General features: G+C 53.4%; 3 protein-coding genes across 10 annotated transcripts; 1 reads left to right on the forward strand and 2 right to left on the reverse strand.

Annotated features, from left to right (window-relative positions):
- Positions 1-211: 211 nt before the first annotated feature.
- Positions 212-13,303, reverse strand: RASIP1 (Ras interacting protein 1). The gene is made up of 12 exons (XM_029238917.1): positions 13,036-13,303; positions 12,659-12,799; positions 11,384-12,063; positions 9,498-9,853; positions 5,775-6,428; positions 5,032-5,069; positions 4,646-4,797; positions 4,424-4,527; positions 2,769-3,012; positions 2,391-2,563; positions 1,199-1,346; positions 212-626 (listed from the first exon to the last, which is right to left on the reverse strand). The coding sequence occupies exons 2-12, from the start codon at positions 12,793-12,795 to the stop codon at positions 427-429; spliced, it is 2,886 nt and encodes a 961-aa protein (XP_029094750.1). The 5' UTR covers positions 12,796-12,799; positions 13,036-13,303; the 3' UTR covers positions 212-426.
- Positions 13,304-13,375: 72 nt separating this feature from the next.
- IZUMO1 (izumo sperm-egg fusion 1) lies at positions 13,376-17,521 on the reverse strand. 8 transcript variants are annotated; one of them, XM_029239102.1, is made up of 9 exons: positions 16,660-17,404; positions 16,235-16,309; positions 15,766-15,852; positions 15,485-15,505; positions 15,057-15,137; positions 14,767-14,867; positions 14,350-14,503; positions 13,782-14,010; positions 13,376-13,560 (listed from the first exon to the last, which is right to left on the reverse strand). In XM_029239102.1, the coding sequence occupies exons 1-8, from the start codon at positions 16,895-16,897 to the stop codon at positions 13,799-13,801; spliced, it is 969 nt and encodes a 322-aa protein (XP_029094935.1). In that variant the 5' UTR covers positions 16,898-17,404; the 3' UTR covers positions 13,376-13,560; positions 13,782-13,798. The 8 variants fall into 8 exon arrangements, with proteins under 8 accessions (XP_029094935.1, XP_029094893.1, XP_029094899.1 ...); XM_029239066.1 differs by having other exon boundaries at positions 13,386-13,560; positions 13,803-14,010; positions 16,660-17,396; XM_029239060.1 differs by having other exon boundaries at positions 14,767-15,137; positions 16,660-17,406.
- A 294-nt stretch (positions 17,522-17,815) lies between these two features.
- On the forward strand, positions 17,816-18,991 carry LOC114904802 (ubiquitin-conjugating enzyme E2 N-like). Its single transcript, XM_029239115.1, has one exon. It carries the CDS (start codon positions 17,843-17,845, stop codon positions 18,299-18,301), a length of 459 nt encoding a protein of 152 aa, XP_029094948.1. The 5' UTR covers positions 17,816-17,842; the 3' UTR covers positions 18,302-18,991.
- The last annotated feature ends 222 nt before the right edge of the window (positions 18,992-19,213 follow it).

Below are 19,213 nucleotides of genomic sequence, written 5' to 3' on the forward strand. Positions count from 1 at the left end.
TCTTTGGCAGAACAAGTTTAGGGCTCTGTCCTGAGGTGCGTGGGAGGCCACAGTGCTCCTGGATTGGATTACATGCAAGAGGGCAAGCTGAGGCCATGGCTATAAATATCACGGAGGATTCGGCAGGAGCCCAATGCTCCAGGCAAGGGCCCTGATGCCTTATTGCACAGAAAATCATCACTACCGCTCCCGAGTCTTAACAATAGAGGCATTGCCAATACCACAGATACCTTTATTGTTCCTGGCACTCAAATTCCCAAACCCATCTTCCCACGGTCCCATCCTCTACTACCCCAAAACTCAAACTCCCAGCATTCCACGCGGGGGAAAACTACAACTCCCAGAAAGCTCTGCGCTCAGACAGGCTCTAGACTCTAGAGAGGCCGATGAATTTTCAAGGTTCGCGCGCTCGTTTGCTATTGGTTTTCAAGGAGGCGTGGCCACAGGAGGTCCGTGGCGGTGATTGGCCGGCAGTTCCTGCTGCTCAAGATCCCAGAGGAGGCGGCGGAGCCTGCGCAGTTCACGGTGCAGGGCGTCGTCCGTCACCGGACCGGTGAGGCTGAGGCGCGAGCTGCCCAAGGGCAGGATGAGGGGAGGATGGGAGGAGAAGCTTTCGAAGATGTCCCCTATGAGACCGAAGAAGTCGGAGTTAAATTCTGAAAATGGGCGTGAGGCAGCAGTGTCGGGGATAGCCGAGACTGCGTCACGCCCGAAGAAAGGAAAAAAACCCCGGCAACTACTGGAGCAGGGTCCCCTCAAACGCGACTCTTGGGAGTCCCCAAGCATCATGGGAGCTGTAGTTCAGACTATGAAAGGCCACCGTTGCCTGGGAAACGGGCGATATAGTTGGGTTCTTGGGTCCATTAGGGAGGAAGGACTGGGAACTTCGTTGTACAGATTCCTTAGAGTGGAGGGGCCTGGAACTCGGCCCCCTAGGTGAGGAGGAAAGAGGGAAAGAGGGGGAAAGAGGCTGGGGACCTGAACCGCTGCGAAAAGAATAAGGAGCTGGGGGCTTGAACTCCTGTATCCTGGGGGAGAATACTGTATCCTGGGATCCAGCACTTAGATCCCGGGGCAGGAGAGGGATAGGGGTCCAGAATCTTGGACCAGGAGGAAGGAGTTGGGGCTATGGATCCCTAGGTCCTGAGGACAGAAGAAAGCTGACAGCCCCAATGCCTCCGTCCCTATTTCTCCTCACCTGTGTCCACAGCATCTCGCTCTGCAGGGGGAGGATCCCAGGCAGGTGGAGGCCCGCGGCCAGGACCCAGCTGGTAGTGGCTGAGCAGATGGTGGAGCTGAGCAGGGGTCAGCGTGGGGTGGTCAGTTCGTAGGCTGCTCCATGAAGCCTGGTGGGAAGATGAGGTGAAAAATCCACGATCATTATGGGGCAGCTGAGAAATCCTAAGTGGAAGGCCCTCCATAGAAGAGGGCATGGATGTAGTGGGTAGACAGTGATGTCTGTGCAATGTCTTCCAGGTACTGTGAGACATGGTTGTCACCAAAGTGATAGTGGGAAAGGGCATACTCTCAGCTTTAAAAAAGAAAAATGTGATTTGCTTTGGAATACATGAGTAGGTAGGAGTAGGCAGGGGTGGAGAAGAAACAAAACTGACCATTAGTTTATGTTACTGTGTGCATAGGTGTTCATTATTCTACTGTGGCTACTTTTTGTAACTGTTTGAAAATTTCTGTACCTAACCTAGATCTAGGCAACAGAATCATCACTGTGGTTAAAACAAGAAACTCAACCCAGATTGCCTGGGTTCAAAAGTCCCAGGCTACTCATTACCTTCTCGCAAACCCTGTGCCTCAGTTTCCTCACCTGTAAATTGGGGGAGAACAGGAACTACCTAACAGGGTTGTTAGGACGATTTAATATGGCAAGATTGTAAAGTACACAGAACTCTGACTGGTGCTTATTAAATGCTCTGTAAAAGTTTGATAAATAAAAGTAAATAAATGAAATCAAGTGACCTAGCCTGCCTGATTCTCAGTTTCTTTGTCTGAACAAAATTGTCAATTAATAACCTACTTCACGAGGCTTAGTCAGCATTCAGTGAGAAGGGCTAAACAGAGTATCTGGCATGTAGTTTACGTTCAATGAATGTTTTAAACGTCACATTCCTTGGTCCCATACCAGACTTCCTGAATCAGCATGTCTGAGGGAGGGGACCCTGGAAACTATTATTAATAAGTCCAACTGGGATTCAGATGCAGCCAAACTTGGACATTTATGTGGCTGGCTTCCTTCTAGCTGCTGATGCCTCACCCATGGTGTCTGAACTGGGACTGGGGATAACGTGGAGTCCAAGGGGAGATCCAAGGGTAAGCTGAATACAGAGGATGGATGAGTGGGATTGGGGACTCAGAGGTCAGGGGTCAGGAGTCACCTTGAGCAGGGAGGTGCGAGGCACACAGAGCAGGTTCACAGCTATGGAGAGTTTCCGGAAGAACTCAGTGGCAATGTCACCCAGCCCAGCCCCCTGCAGCCAGTCCAAGACAAGGTCCAGGTTGGTTCGGATTTGGACAGCTCGGGACCATTGATAGAAAGGTCGGCCTTGACCTGTGGGGGAAGGGTGGGAGAAGCAATGGGTGCACGGACTCTGCCCTCCTGCCTCCCAGACCTTTCCTATTCTTCAGCTTGGGATCTGGAGCTTCCTCTCCAGAGTCCCTAAAGATGAGGCCTGAGCCTCTGATGTGTCTTAACTGATGCAGGTCTCAGTGGCTCCTGTCTCTGCTTCCCGGACCCTTTCCAGACCAACCCTCACCTCGTTCCATCAGCGAGTTGAGAAGGGATGCATTGGAGAAGAAGAACAAGTAGCCGAAAGTCTGAGACACAAGGTCCGGGTGCAGCTCGCACTGGCTGGTCAGTTCCAGGGCAGCTTGAAACACGCCCAGGGTAGGTCTCAACCCTGGAGGCATGGCCCCCAGCTCGGCTCCAGGCCCCGGCAGCTCTGCCCCAGCTGTGAAAGGGTTACTATCCAGGAGAGCAGGCAGCGTTGAATACAGAGTCTGAGGGAACACAGAGATGCAAACAAGGGATCGGACTACAACTCCCTGGAAGCTTCAGGGTAGTAGAGTATGAAGGTACTGGGGAGCTCCACCAAAGGCTTCTGGGAATTGTAGTCCATTCTACCTTCAACATCCCAAAGGTCGCCATGAGCAAAATCCTACTTTCCAGATAGGTTCCTAGCATTCATCAGGCCTGGGATACCTCAAGTTTAAGAAAGGCTTTCCAGAAGTGTCTTGGGTATTTTAAGACCACCTCTGATGTAGTTCTCAACAGAGACAGCTCAAGGAGGACAAAGGACATTGAAAAAAGAGGCTCCCTTCAATGAAAGAATTATTTATCCAGAATTCCCGAAGGAAAGGAAAAGAATGGAGAGTCAGGAAGTGGGAGTGGGGTGGCAGGTAGCCAGTGGAAAGTGAGATCAGGCCAAGGACAGGAAATGAGGTCAGAGCCAAAGAAGAAATAAAACCACACTTGGCAGGGATGTACAGGAAGTGAAGCCTAGGAGGAAAGGGCTTCACAAATCAAGGCTGCTCAAGGAACATAGAGACTACCTGTCCCAAAATATCCCTTTTCATTCTACAGATAAGGAATGAGGCCCAACATAAGACAGAAACCCTGAGAATTCCAAGAAGCAATATTAAGTTCAAGAGTGCGGGTGGTGGGACTTCCCTGGTGGCACAGTGGATAAGACTCCATGCTCCCAATGCAGGGGGCCCAGGTTCAATCCCTGGTCAGGGAACTAGATCCCACATGTGTGCTGCAACTAAGAGTTCACATGCCAAAACTAAGGAGCCCACCTGCCGCAACTAAGGCCCAGCACAACCAAATAAATAAATATTTAAAAAAAAAAAGAGTGGTGGCGGGGGACTGGGGCAGGAAGCAGGCCCTACAGGATGGGCACTCCAGGGAGAAAAAGGCTTGTGGCTCAGAAAAGGGAATGAATTCAAAGCTATAGGAAGTGAGGTCAGCAAACACAGAAAGTGAGGCCTGAATAAAGAGGTTTAGTTTAAATGACAGTGCTTAGTATTATTTGATCTATATATACCTATCCATCTATCTACCTATATATCTATCTAACTTATCAGTGACTTAACAGTGGACTTAGAAAACAGTAGCTTGAGAAAGTGGTAACAGTGATATAACCAGGCAGTGAAGTCAGCCTATGAGGAGGGGATAGTTGCAGAGACAGGGAGAGAAGTCAGGAAGGCAGGAAGTGATGTAAGCTCAAACAGGAACTGGTACCAGAACAGCAAAGTGCGAGGTGGGGGAGGGGCTGGGACATGGGAAGTGATGTCAGAAGCAGGAAATGTTGCTAGGTCAAATAAGAAGTGACACCAGATGTAGTTCATGTGATGTAGTTCAAACAGGAAGTGATGCTATACCAAACAGGAAGCAGGGATCAAGGCCAACCTTGGTGAGGTAGTAGACAGACTGCTGGAAGGTACACATGATGACCTCATCCAGGAGGGCCATAGCCTCGTCACACAATTCCAAGTCATTGCAGAGCTGTGGGTCTGAGGACAGGCATAGGAGTGAGAGGGAGAACCAGAGGCTGCCAGGCAGAAGCCCAGGTCCCCAGGTGCAGGGAACGGCAGGAGGCTTGGACAAGCATGGGCCTGGGTCAGAGCTCACCCTCCTGGTCGGCCTCCTTCTCCATCTCTAGCACCTTCTCCTGCACAAAGCTCAGCAGCTCCGTGGTGTTGGCCATCCATAGCATGAGTGGCCGCAACTCCACAGACACAGCCTCAGGGGTCAAGGGCACCTCAGGAACCCCCTCAGGGTGGCTGGGAAAAGGGGAAGGGACTTGTAATCCTTGCCCAATTCCCCCCCACCAAATATGTCCAAGCCCCGAGATCTGGGTCTAACTGGGGTCAGAGTCCAACCCTCATTTCACAACTAGAAAAGTTGAGTCCCAAAGAAGCTTGCACTAAAACATGCATGGAAATGTGAACATAGAACTGGCTGCGAATGCTGACCCCCACATCACTCTAGACCGTTCTCCCCAGAGTTTCTCTTACTTTTCTGGCTGACGGTCTCCAATTTCCTTAATCTTTTCCTGTGGAACAGTAAGATCAGAATTAAGGTGAGGTGGACGAGGAAGAGAGGCCTATGAGTTAATGCCCTGAGTTTTCCTTTTTGACAAGAGACTCTCCCCAATTTTCAAATGGACTCTGATTCTCAAGCTTCAGAATAGTCAATCCTCTTCTTACAGTTTAAAACACACACACCTATGATTAAGGGTGGTCTGTCTCCCTTTAGGTCTACTTCTGCTCAAATGGAGTTTCCCCCTATTCAAAAAAAACCTCCTAAACCTTTCCTCTAACTAGGCCCTAGCTCAATAGGATGGAACTTTCCCCGCCTCCCCCACCCCCAACTCTGAATGGCTTCTCCCTGGCAGATCCATCTGCTGGTCCAGTGGGTTTGTTCTCACTCGCCTCCAAGAATGGTCTCGCCCACTACGGCTCCAACCTTCAGGGATCTCTTCCCCTACCCCATCTCCCAGGATGGTTTCTTCCAATATCCCCCGGCTGCAAAGATAGGTACTACTGTACTGTCTTCTCTTAAAGCACTGTGGATTGATCCACAACTCCCAGCATCCCTTGGGGCCCCTTGCTTAATAGCCCAAGCCCCCTCCTGAGGTATCCTGGGAGATGTAGTTTTGTCCTGCCCAACTACGGAACTAAGGTTGGAGGTGGCTAGAGGAGGCTCGGGAAAGGACTTGGGGCGCAGATGGGACTGGACGCGGGTTGGCAGTGCTCACCCAGACAGCCTCCTTGATGAGACGGGCCAGGCGGCCCAGCAGGCGCGGCAGGTGGCCCAGCTCCAGCTCCCGAGCTGAGTGCTGCACACACAGCGCCAGCAGCGTGGCGGGCCCCAGGGGCGGCAGGTCCCCGGCGCCGGCGGCCGCGGCACGCACGATCTCACCCAGCAGCGCCTCTTCCTCGCGCGGCCGAAAGCGCAGCACGGGCTCGCGGCCGTCCAGGTAGGCCGCCAGTGCCTCACCACGCTCCTGCAGGCCACGGCCACACAGGCGGCAAGAGAAAGCCCAGCCGGGGCCCGGCGGTGTGGCCCCGGGGCGTGCGGGCAGCCACGGAGGCCTCGCCGGCCCCGCGCCCCCAGCGCGGGGGTCCTTGTACATGAACAGGAAGTGCTCACCAAGCCCCAGCAGGTCGCCCGGATGCAGCTCGGTCTCCCGCAGCAGGAGGCACCCATTGTGCGTGACTGGGGCTCCCCGGGATGGGCGCACCATCGCCGGGGGCTCAGGACCTGCGCGCACTGTGCAGTGACGCGGCAGGATGTCCGGGGCGTTGAGAAAGGTGTCTACATACGGGGCTGGGGACCCACCGCGGGCCGAGGAGTTCCCACCCCGGCCGAACACGTGCTGCTCCCGAGTCATCACATACACCACGAAGTCCTGGAGGGAAAGTGAAGATGCACTAAAGGACACCACTCCACGAGGACTGGATGCTTCTGAGGAAATCCCTTACCCACAGTTGACCAGATCCCTTGAATGAGCACTTCCAAGGAGATCTCCTGGAATCCCAAAGGACTCACCAATTACCTCTGACCTCCCATGAGTGGACTCTTCAAAGTCACTTCCTACGGTGAACTGTCCCATAACATCCATCCTGAAGACTGGATACGAGGAAACCCCTTTCTTGACATGGGCTTTACCATTTCCCTCCCTCAAAGAATGGATGCTTCCCGGGAGATCTTTTTCCAATGGATTCTCCCATCTTCTCACCTCCTCTGAATGGACTCCTTCAAGCCAATCCCTTCCTACAGTGGATTCTCCCATAACATCCAGCCCAAAGAATGGGTGCTTCCAAGGACACCACATCTCCATTACTAAAATGGACTGTCCCACTACCCTCACCCTCTAAGAATGGACCTTCCCAAGGAAACCTTCTTTCTCCTAGGAACTCTCCCATTTCCCTACCCCAGTCCCCACTTGCCCATCATTCCACCCCTGTGATGGAGGCTTTCAAAGACATTTCCCCTTCCAATAATAGTTTCTCTCAATATTCCCAAAGCAAGGATACCTTTAAAGCGACTTCCCCTTTGAACAAAGGTTTCTTCCATTATCTCTACCCCATGAATGTACACTTCCAAGGAGACCCACTTTCTGTAATGGACTCTCATTTTTTCCCACCCCATGAATTTACTTCCAAGGAGCCGTAATTCTACAATGGACTCACCTATTCCTCCCACTCCCAGGATGGAGGATTCCAAAGACACTCTCCCTCCCATCAATGGATGCTCTCAATATTCCCATCCCCAAAAAGGACGTCTCCAAGGAGATCTCCATACAGTGGCACTTCTAGTAACCCCATCTTATAAATAGATGTTTTCAAGGAGACCCTCTTCTTATAATGGAGTGTCGCATTTCATCCACCAGATGAAGAGGTGCATTCCAGAAGACCCCTTCCTAAAAATGACTCTCCCGTCTGCATCCTATAAAAATGGAAGCACTCTGTCTGACCCCCTTCCTAAAGTAGACACTTCTGTTCCCCATTCATGTCTGAGAAAACAGTCATCCTGATATCCATAAATCCCCTCCCTACACTGAACTCTCTCCCACTACCTCCACCCCATGAATGCACATTTCTAAATTTCCTTACTACAATGTATTGGTTCATTTGCCTCTTGAGAAATATGGATCTTTCCATATTTCTGATCACCTTCTGAAGGTAGAATCTCCTATTTTTCATCCCTGTCTGGAGGAATGGAATGATCCTGAATACCCGAACCCCCTTTTTACAGTGGGCTCTCCTGTTCCTTAACCCAAGAAGGGATTCTTCCACTGCACCTCACATGAACTCTCACATTACAGACACCCATGAATAGATGAATGCAAAGAAATTCCTCTCTACAAGAGATTAAACTCTTACTCCTGTTCCCAACGAACGGACACTTCCAATGAAGCCTCTTACAAAGAAATTTCTCATGAGTCCCATCTGAAAGAATGGATGTTTCCAATGTTTCCCTCTCTTCCCATAACGTACTTTCTTATATTCCCAGAATAGATCCTTCCAATTTGACCACCTTTCCTAAATAGAGCCTCCTATTCACCAACCTTGTCTGGAGGAATGGGCTGTTATAATATATATAAACCCCTTCCTACAATGAACTTTCCCTGTCCTGTTGCCCCAACAAGGAAGAATGAATTCCTCCAATGCAAGTTCTTTGAATAGTTTTAACCTCTCACCCATATACACAGCCAAGTGACCTAACCCAGATGGATCCCTCTCTGAGAGTAAAAATGGAACTGTTCAGTAAACTCCACCACCTTCCAGAGTGGGCTTTCCCATTGATTCCAATTGTACCATTGTTAACCCAAAGGTGGACAAAACCATAAGAATGATTCTCCTAATTATCATACACACATACACACACACACACACGCACACACACACACACGAATATTTCCAATAATACATTACATTTCTTTAATGAAATAACTTACCACTGGCCCCCAACCACTAATCCTTTCTTTCTCTTGTTCCCCAACACTCAAACAAGTTCTCCTATTGCCACTCATATATGTAAAATAGTATCACTACCACCTGTACCCATCAACAATGTTCACAATCGTTCCAAAGTAAATCATCAACTTTAAAAAATGATTTAGGGACTTCCCTGGTGGTCCAGTGGTAAAGAATCCGCCTTCCAATGCAGGGGACTCGGGTTCGATCCCTGGTCGGGGAACTAAGACCCCACATGCCGCGGGGCAACTAAGCCCGCGTGCTGCAAAGTACAGAGCTCGCGCGACACAACTAGAGAGAAGCCCTTGCACCGCAACGAAGAGTCCGCGCCCGCAACAAAAGATCCCGCATGCCGCAACTAAGACCCAAGACCGCCAAAAATAAAATTAATTAAATAAATATTTTTTAAAAAATGATTCAATCCACTCCTCCTAAGACAACATAGGCTTACCCCGAACAAGATTCCAGGCATCAATCAAATTATCTCCCTCCCCAGAAGATACTCTTCCATTACTCTCCCTCAAGAAAGAGAGGCCTCCAAGAAGATCTTTCTAAAATAGGCTCTCCCAGGAGTTACGGCTGGGCATGGACTAGTGGTTAGAATACCGGGCTTTCACTGCTGTGGCCCGGGTTCAATCCCTGGTCGGGGAACTGAGATCCCGCAAGTCGCACAGCGCGGGAAAATAAAATAAAATAAAATATAAAATAAAGTGGGCTCTCCCATTCTCCCTGGAGGAAGACACTGCTTTCTCCCAACTTTGAAAGAAATGAATCATCGCCTACTTGCCCCTCCAGTGAAATCCTTCTCCGACATCTATCTCCACCACTCCCATTCTCTTCTCTGATATTATCTCCTACTCTGGAACCTGGCTGGGACCATACCTTCCAACATACCTGAGACTAACGCGACCCACGGGATTCTGGGAGTTGTAGTTTTGCCGCCCATTCAACCGAAGGGTGGGGCATAGGTCTCTCTCGTTAGGACAGGTTGCGCTTACCTGGGCGTCCTGGTAGCCCTGCAGCAGCAGGAAGTAGGGGCGGTTGCTGGGGGCCTGGATGAGGCACTGGGTCAATTGATCGAAGTCGCCGGGGTCTACAGGTCCGATTTGGGCATCGGCTGCCCCTGGGGCCATGCTAAGTGCCTGCTGCCTGCGCTCCTGCTGCCGCCGCCTCCGACCCTGCAGACTGAGCTCCGATACGCTGCGCCGCAAGGACAGATTTTCCGAGCGCTCCTTGCCCCCGGACCCAGCCGAGGGCCCTGACCCCGACCCCGGGCCAGGACTGGCCAGCGCCGCCCCACCTGACGCCGCGCGGGAGCGGTTCTTCTGTGGCCGCCACGAGGGGGCGCCCGTGCCTGCCGAGAGAGATGGAGAAAGATGAGACAGAGACTGGAAAGAGCTAGAGATTCTAAAGAGACAATTGGCTGCAAAGAGGTGAGGCTGCTTCCCACATTTAGGTTTTTGCATATGCTGTTCCCTGTGCCTGGAACACACTTCCTGCTTGACTCCTACCCATCTTGTAATTTCAGCTCATAAATTCATTCATTCTTTCAGTTAATATTTTTTGAGCCCCTACTATGTGCCAGGCACTGTTCTAGGCACTAGAACTGTTCACGAAGAACAGAGAAGGTACTGCGCCAAGGAAAGCAGAAACCACCTCCTCTTGAACACCCTTCCCTGACATTCCAAGTCGAAGCAGAGAAGGGCACCACTGGCACTCCGAACTTTGTCACACACAGCCCTGGCATCTAGTAGGTGCCCAGTGGAAATGAGCTGAATGAGTGAACTGATGTTTTTCTCACTGGGCTGTGAAATCTAGAAGGGCGGGAACTTGTCAATGTCCCCACTGTATTCCCCCAGGGCCCTAAATAATGTGTGGCCCACAGAAGGTGTTCAGTGAATGCTTTTTGGAAAAAAAAAAAAAGGAAAAGAAAAAAAGACAATGATGGTTATAATTGCCATTCTTTATTTAGCAACTACTATGTGCCAAGCCCTGTGCTAAAACCCTTTATATGCATTATATCATTGAATCTTCGCCTAGGATTTTGCTGGGTTTAACCGGCGAAGAAAGCCCATGAATGTAACTGCTACACCACTCTATCTCTCAAAGGGAGACTCGGAAACAGAAAAGCTGTGAGAAGGCTCCCTGAGCAGACACTATCTTTGTGAGCCCAGCCCCACCCCTGCCAGACTGTGCCCCCTCCTTTGTTATTTCATCACAGGTGCACCTACTGTTCCAGGCCGGGCCTTCTCAAATACTAGGCCCCCAAGTAGCCTGGTCGTTGGCCAATACAAATACCGCTTCATTTCCGGTGCACCACCCTCAAGCCCCCACTCAGGCTTTGCAGCCAACCCAGCCTAAGGTCACCTGGTCCAAGGCCCACCCTTCTGAAGCTCCGCCCTTTCTTAGGCCCTGATCTAATAGCCCATTTCTTTACCTTCCAAGCGCGTCCCCCTTCTAGCTTCCATCCACATAGGCCCTGCCCCTTACGAGCCAATTCAGCCTACTACTGAGAGGCCATCTGCCATCAGGACCATTCATCTGCCCCGCGCAATATCTCTGCCTTCCTATTACTCCATTCCGAGGCCCCGCCCCAGCATCGCAGGCCCCGCCCATCAACTCTGCACCTATCCCAAGAGCAAAGTCCTCGGGCCTAGGCCATCTGGCTGACCTAGGTCCTGCCCCACCTCCGCCTTCCCCTAGACCCAGTGCTATAGGTCCCGCGCAGTCCCCGTCCCGCGGACCCCTCCCCCGGCGCCCGCCATCCTGTCCCAACAGCCCCTCAGGCCCCGCCCACCATGGCTCCGCCCCAAGCCCCACCCATTCCCTCCTCAGGCCCCGCCCCCAGAATCCGGCTTCCCCGCCCCACCCACCCCCAGCTCACCGTCGCCGTCTGCCGCTCCGAAGGCCTCCTGCTCCAGGCGGCGCGCCTCCTCGCGGCCGCGCAGCTCGAAACGCCGCGCCCAGCCGGGCCGCGCCCGCCAAAGCTCCTGCACCAGCAGTGGGCGCTCCGAGTCGCCCAGAACTCGCAGGTGCTCCGCCCGCCACTCGCCGCTGCCAATGGCGCCCGCCGCGGGCCGGCCCAGCGCGTCGCACAGCGCGAAGGCGTCCACGCAGCTGCTCTCGCCGGGGCCGCTGCCGGGGCTGCCGGCCAGACCGTAGCGCTCCAGCGCCTCGGCCACCAGCTCGCGCGCCGTGGAGCGCGCCGTGGCCAGCACGCTCTTGTAGTTGGCGCCCGAAGCCAACCCGGCGCCGAAGATCTTGAGGACCCCCGGGGGCGCCGTGGCGCGGGCGGCCAGTGGCGGCTCGGGGGCCACGCCCGCCGCCAGCTCCGGCAGCTTCTTCTCGCTGGCCCAGCGCTGCGCGGCCCCCGGAGTCCCGGGGGCTCCCGCGCCACCGGACCCCGTGGTCCCCGAGCCCCGAAAGAGCTGAGAGATGCGCTTGGCGCGGCTCCCTGAGGCTCCCCCGGCCGCCTTGACCGCGCCCACTCGCCGCAGCTCCACGTGCGGCGGCGGCGGGGGCAGTGGCTCGCTGCTGCGGCTCCCCGTGTCCGAAGACGAAGACCTGGGAGCCCACCGGCGAGCAGAGACACGGGAGAGAGAACCAGAAAGACATGCAGAGACGGGGGTAGGGGTTAGAGAAAGAGAGATGTGGGCAGAGACCCAGAGTGGGGGGGCGGGGAGGAACAGAGACCCAGAAAGGGAGGGACAGACACCCAGAGATAGTGGGGGACAAACACCCACAGAAGGACGAGAGACGCGGGGTGTGTAGAGATGGGGGGTGGCGTGGGCAGAGGCCAGAGGCAAAGAGAGAGCAAAGGAGAGAAAATAAATAAAGGCGAGTCCCACAGAAGGAAATTCCAAGAGGTGAGCAGGGAGAGGAGGAAGGTGAACCAAACCGCTACTCCTACTGTGTCCCTATCCCCGTGTCCACTGGCCTAAACCCATCTCCAGGCCCAGCACTTCCCTCACCGGACCCTATATCACTGGGGCCCACTGTCCCCTACCGCCTGCCATCTCACTTGCCCATTCAGGACAGGAACTGGAGCCAACTCTTTCCGGTTCCCTGGCATTACCCAGTGCAGGGACTGGGTCATAAACAGGGACAGATGGGAGGCAGGTGGGGCAGGGGCAGGAGCCGTGAGGAGGTGGGCACTCACTTGACAGAGACAGCGCTGGGCCAGCGTCGACCCAGCTTGGCCAGTTGCTTCCTGGGAGAATTGATCCACAGGCCCACAGGGAGATGGAGCTTCCCAAAACGGGGGCTTCCGCCCTCCTTCCGCTCACCAGATAGCATGGCCCTAAGGGAGGGTGGATAAAGCCCCGGCTCCTGAGGCCTTGACAGGTAGGGATGGGGTGAAGGGGGACCTGGACTCCTGAGTCAGAGGGAGGAGGGGTCTGGGACCCAGCCTCCAGAATCTGGGCGGAGGAGGGGATGGGAGCCCGGATTGCTGGTTGCTGGGATGGGGGGTGGCTGGGGACTGACTCCTGGGTCTGAGGGAGGAGGGTGCTGGACTCCTGGGTCCCCAGCTCTTACCCTACTTCGGGTCCCGGCAGCACCCGGGGGCCCTGGCTCCGCTTGCCCTGGTTGGTTCCTGACCCCGCTGCTCCTGTTCAGCCTTTGCCTCTGCCCCAGCTCCCAGCACTGGGTGGGGGACAGGAAAAGGCAAGAGGAAACCGGCAGGAAGAGCGGGGAGGGGGCGTCCTGTGAGGGGACCGGGCCTGGGGGAGGAGACCTGGGGAAGGCTGGCCCGGCCCCACTCCTTGATTCTGGAATTACATCGCAGCCAGTTGGCCCCTTCCAGGACCCACAGGACCAGGTTCCCAGCCCCTCCTCCCTCAGACAGAAGACCATCCCCAGGCTTCCCTAGGGGAACCAAAAGTTAGAATCAGTCCGGAGGAGTGAGTCAGATACTTAGACAACCAGATAAATATTTATTTTCTCCTTGATTCTTTGGCCTTTTCTTCCGAAACCTCAGAGTCCTGAGCAGCTCCACTGCCAGTGCTGAACCAGGAGGACTTTATGAAATCGATCACTTTCCCAGACCGAGATAAAAGTATCCTGGTTGGGGTACAAATAGCAGAAACAAGGTTAGGTTCTAATGAGGGAGGAACACCCCTCTCGGCCTCCCTATGTTTGATCTTATTCTAGCAGTTATCCAAGCTTCGCCCTCCCAGGTAAGCCCCGCTCCCAGAGGAAGTCCGGCTCTCAGCGCTCCTTGGCTGGAGACCCCCTTCTGTATTAGGTAGTTGGAAGCCCCCGCCCCTCGCTCCAAGCCCTGCCTTCTTCAGTGGGCGGCTCACACGGTGGCAACACTGGCTATCAGCACGACAAAGCCCCAGATCAGCAGCCCGACCAGGCGGCTTCTCAGCACTTTCTCTGGCTTCGGAGACTGTGACTGGAGGGTTGTGGCCGTCTGGGGGCGATCCAAAGTCACCTCACCTGGGGCCACCTCATCCTTGGTTTCAGTGTTTGGTGACGGTATCTCCTCCACGATTCTTTTGGGCAATACTGATAGAACAGGGTTAAGGAGCAGTCCTGGGAGGGCGCGAAGGTCCTGCCAAGGCCAAGGCAAGCTCTCCCCACAGTAACTTGCCCCAGGACCCAGGCCCTCCGGGACATAATTACGCCTCCAACTGCGTGAAGCCCAAACACACCCACAAGGCAGCCCTGGCCCAGTGGCCAGAGGCCACACTCAGGACCGGAGGCCATACCCTCGTGGCCTGAAACCACACCCCAATGGGAAGTTATGCCCCATAAGCCACGTCCCTGAAGCAGGCCACTCCCTGAAGCCGCCCCCACACACACCAGGACCCTGAATCCCACTTCTCTCAACTCCCCAGCACTGACCTGTGACATGAAAATAGATGATCGTGGCTGGACTGGATTGCACGGAGCCCAGCTCACAGCGATAGGTGCCTGCATCCTTTGGACGCACCATGGTCTTGGTCAACGTGGGCTCCTTCCCCTTGGACATCAAGGTCTCAGAATTGTTCCCCCAAACCTAAACCCAAGCTCAAGGGGTCACAGAGGCCTGGGGAATTCAGGGGTTGGGGAGTACAGGGGTGAGAAGATCATGGGGCTTCAGTGGGGAGATGGGAGTCCAGGGTGTACTGGTCAGGGCATGGGTTCCCAGGGGATCAGAAGAAGCCAAACTTGGTAGTCATGGGTCATGGGCATTATGGGTGCAGGCCTGTGGATACAGGGGCCAGGGGGCTCATGCAAGCCTGATGGAGTTCAAGGGTAACGGGAGTTGGAGGGCCCCACCCTGTAAAAGCTGTAATCGGTCAGGCCTTGAGAGATTTTATGCCAGTTGAGCTCACAGTCCAGGATCATATCTTCCATCTGATGAACCTTGACTTTGCGCTCTGGGAATAGGGGGTTACTGTGGGATGCTCTTTCACGGTTCGGGGCCCTCTCCCAACCCCCTTCCACTTGGTCTCGCCCCGCCTTTTCTTGTTGGCTGTCTCCAGTCTCCGACCTCTTTAGACTCTTGATCTCACCTCTGGCTCCGCCCCTCTCGCGCCAACCCCTCCGGCTGCGCCCAGCTCTCTCACCTCCGCAATTCGAGGACTTTCGACAAGAGTGAACCTGCTTCTGGCAGGTACTGCACCAGATCAGAGGCTGCAACATCAAACCTGAAGGGGCAGGTTCGAGGCTGTGTTCTCCCACTAAGAGGCGGGGCTAAGAGGAGAGGGCAGGGCCAAGGGCTGGGGCGGGCTCAAGAGCCGAATCCTGAGGAGGTCAGCCTGCGGGGCTGGGCTAGAACACAGCCCTGTAGGAAGCCGGTCTAACCAAGCTCAGTAAAGAGTGCAAAAACTATATGCCCGCTTCCCAAGAAGTCCGAGGTGCAAAAGGAATACGGGAGACCCAGGAACCTCTCCACGCGGAGAATGAAAAAACACACAGACCCAAAAGAGGGAGGCTGGGTATTCACGGGGCACGGATGAGGGATAGAGGACCAGTTTCCATAATCCGGACTCACCACATTTGTTGGGACAAAACGCTGCCTCGGTAGAAAGAATTAAAAAAAAAAAATCAGATTTCTACGTTAAAGGGGATGAGAGAGGGGGTGAAGGAACAGGCTAGGGCTGGGGCTCTTGAGTTCCAGGAAGGAAAGACTTGGGTGTCTGGACCCCTGGGTCTGAGGGAGGAAGGGGTTGGGAGAGCTGATGGATGGGACTCGGAGAAGCAGAAGGCTGGGGTCAGGGACTCTTGGACTGTGAAAAGAGAAGGCTGAGATGCCGGCCTCCCATCTTCTCTCACCCGCTTTTTGAAACTGAGCAGCGTAGCTGGCAAAGTTATCCTTTGCCAGGTGCAACGTCCAGAACAGCTCCTTCACGAAGAGCTCGCCTGGGAAGAAGCAGGATGACGCAGAGGAGTCCCCACCCCCACCCCCCTGCTCCTCCCAGATGTGAGGCACAGGAAGTTGACCTCGGCCTGCAGAGCCTGGCTTTTGGGTCTCCTCAGGGAAAGACAATACAATTTAATGACCACTTAACATAATGCTGGCCACTGGGCTAAGCAACAACTGGGATGAAGGCTGTGTCATGGTTTCCATTTTAGAGGTGACAAAGCGCTCAACGCCACACAGCTAGGAAACCGGCAGAGCCAGAATTTGAACCTAGGCAGTCTGGTTCCAGAGCCCAGTACCTGACCACCAGACCAGGTGTCACCAGCAATCACTTCCCTGAGAGTTTCTGGAAGCCCTCTCCTGCCCCCTCTGTGCATTTACCTTTTACATCACTGTCCATGATGCGTTTCAGATCCTTCAGCAAACTCCAAGCTGCCTTCTCCAGTGTGGCCTCATCTGTGGGGGGAGATAAACCCCAGATTCCAAGCATTGCTGTCTCATTGGCTCACCTAGTCTTAGAAACTACAACACCCACGGGGCCAATGGGCAAGGATGGGCCTGGTAAAGGGATTAACCCACGCCGTTGCCTTCTGGGAGTTGTAGTCTTATTTATTACATATGGAATAAAATTGCAGGATAAAAGGTAGGGAGAACAGTATTTGCCAGCCCTGGGGAACCCCAGAATCTGCATCCCAGGCTTCTCCATTCCCGACACCAGGAGACTGTACCTCCAGCCCTTTCTCCCCAGCACCTCCCAGTAATCCTAGCCCCAGACCCCTCCTTTCCCAGGACCAGTCCGCCCTCACCGACGACCCCCATATAGGAATCCTCGTCAATCGGCAGGTCCTTGAAAGCTTCCACTGCCTGCTTTACCCTTTTCATCACGTTTTTGTGATGCTTGGCCTCCAGGTGGCCAGGCAGGTAATCCGTCTCCAAGGAGTTTAGCGCCTCCACGACGTTTGGATCACACATGACACAGCCCCGGGCAGGAAGCAGGCAGCCGGCCAGAGCCGCCACCAGGAGGGGAAGCCGCCACGGCCCCATTGCGGCCAGAGCGCGCAGTTCGCGCCGAACTCCGGGGAGGCTCCTCTTACCCCAAACCAAGGTGAACGCTAAACGGAGAGAAACCCTTCCCCGAGACTAATAGAGCCCCAATTTGCAGGGCGCACACTTCTCATTAGAAAACCGAGGAGTCCCGAAGCACTCTAAACAGCCGCAGCCCGACCTTGACTCCTGACTGTTGTACCTTCCAACACTAGGGTTCGCTGAAGAGTCCAGGTTCTGAGGGCTTTCAGAGAGGAAGAACAGGCCACTCCTTCAACTCTTTTTCCCACGACCAAAATTAAAGATTTTGGCGGAGGAGGGTGGTGAGGGTGAGGTTGGTTGCGTGGTATAGACAGTTTTTAACTGGGGTTTACAGCCACGGTTCGCCCCTTACTAATAGGAACTCCCAAGCCTCTGCCTTCCGGCTACCCACGCAGGGCCCCAAATTCCCAAGAGATATTCCCTGATGTTTCCTTGGCCCCGCCCAGAAGCCCAACTCTTAGCCTGATTGGACCGCAACAAAGGGAGGCCCCGCCCATAGCTCCATGATGTCACAGCCCCCTTTTCAGACTAGAACTTTCCCAGAGTCTACCGAAGGGGGCTTACCCTGGGGGCTCTGGTTTCCAAGCTAAGGAAAGGGCTTCTAGCCTTCAGTTTCCGCCTCTCTCTGGGCCCCAGGACCCAGGCTTTTGGCTAGCTGCCCACGGCCCTCGGGAAACACTGTCCTCTAGCCACGAAGACGTGGGAAGCTGTCCTTTCTAGCCCTAGGACTACGACTCCCAGAAGGCCCTGGGGTCTCCCCGTAGCAGATTACTGCAGACAACCCCATAGCTTTATGGGAAATGTAGTTCAAGAATTATAATGTTGGGACTTCACTGGCGGTCCATCGGTTAAGACTCTGCGCTTGGGAGACGAGACCAGAGGCCGAACTCGGGATCTGACAAGATGGCCGGGCTGCCCCGCAGGATTATCAAGGAAACCCAGCGTTTGCTGGCAGAGCCAGTTCCCGGCATTAAAGCAGAACCAGATGAGAGCAACGCCCGTTATTTTCATGTGGTCATTGCTGGCCCTCAGGATTCCCCCTTTGAGGGAGGGACTTTTAAACTTGAACTATTCCTTCCAGAAGAATACCCAATGGCAGCCCCTAAAGTACGTTTCATGACCAAAATTTATCATCCTAATGTAGACAAGTTGGGAAGAATATGTTTAGATATTTTGAAAGATAAGTGGTCCCCAGCACTGCAGATCCGCACAGTTCTGCTATCGATCCAGGCTTTGTTAACTGCTCCCAATCCAGATGATCCATTAGCAAATGATGTAGCGGAGCAGTGGAAGACCAACGAAGCCCAAGCCACAGAAACGGCTAGAGCATGGACTAGGCTATATGCCATGAATAATATTTAAATCGATCCGATCATCAAGTGTGCATCACTTCTCTTGTTCTGCCAAGACTTCTTCATTTTTTGTTTGCATTTAATGGACACAGTCTTAGAAACATTACAGAATAAAAGCCCAGACATCTTCAGTCCTTTGGTGATTAAATGCACATTAGCAAATCTATGTCTTGTCCTGATTCACTGTTGTAAAGCATGAGCAGAGGCTAGAAGTGTCATCTGGATTGTTGCGAAACGTTTAAAAGCAGTGGCCCTTCTCTGCTTTTATTCATTTCCCCATCATGGTTTGAGTATAAAGCACTGTGAATGAAGGTAGTTGTCAGGGTTAGCTGCAGAGGTGTGGGTGTTTTTCTTTATTATTATTATTTTTTTGGTGGTGGGGGGAAGGTAGTTTTATTTTAATTTTATGGACTCCTTTCCCCCTTTTTATGGTGATCTGATTGCATTGGTTAAAAGCAGCTAACCAGTTCTTTAGAATATGCTCTCTAGCCAAGTCTAACTTTATTTAGACACTGTAGATGGACAAGCTTGATTGAACCAAAATGGGAACATTAAACAAACATCACAGCCCTCACTAATAACATTGTGACTTTGCTGTCAAGTGTAGAATCCTCCCTTCAAGAAAAAGCTTGTGACCATTTTGTATGGCTTGTCTGGAAACTTCTGTAAATCTTATGTTTTAGTAAAATATTTTTTGTTATTCTACAAAAAAAAAAAAAAAAAAAGACTCTGCGCTTCCACTGCAGGGGACTCGAGTTTGATCCCTGGTGGGGGAATTAAGATCCCGCATGCCAAGCAGCGTGGACGAAAAAAATTTTTTTTTTTTAATTATAATCTTTGCTCACTCCCCCATCCACCCCTCCGCCTTCTTTCTCCAGCCTCGGGCTGGATGCTGAGGTCCCAGGGGAAAGAGAGGTCTGGA

The sequence above is a fragment of the Monodon monoceros genome, unplaced genomic scaffold (assembly GCF_005190385.1).
Source record: "Monodon monoceros isolate NGI ecotype Baffin Bay Population unplaced genomic scaffold, NGI_Narwhal_1 Super_Scaffold_10, whole genome shotgun sequence".
Classification (NCBI taxonomy): Eukaryota; Metazoa; Chordata; class Mammalia; order Artiodactyla; family Monodontidae; genus Monodon; species Monodon monoceros.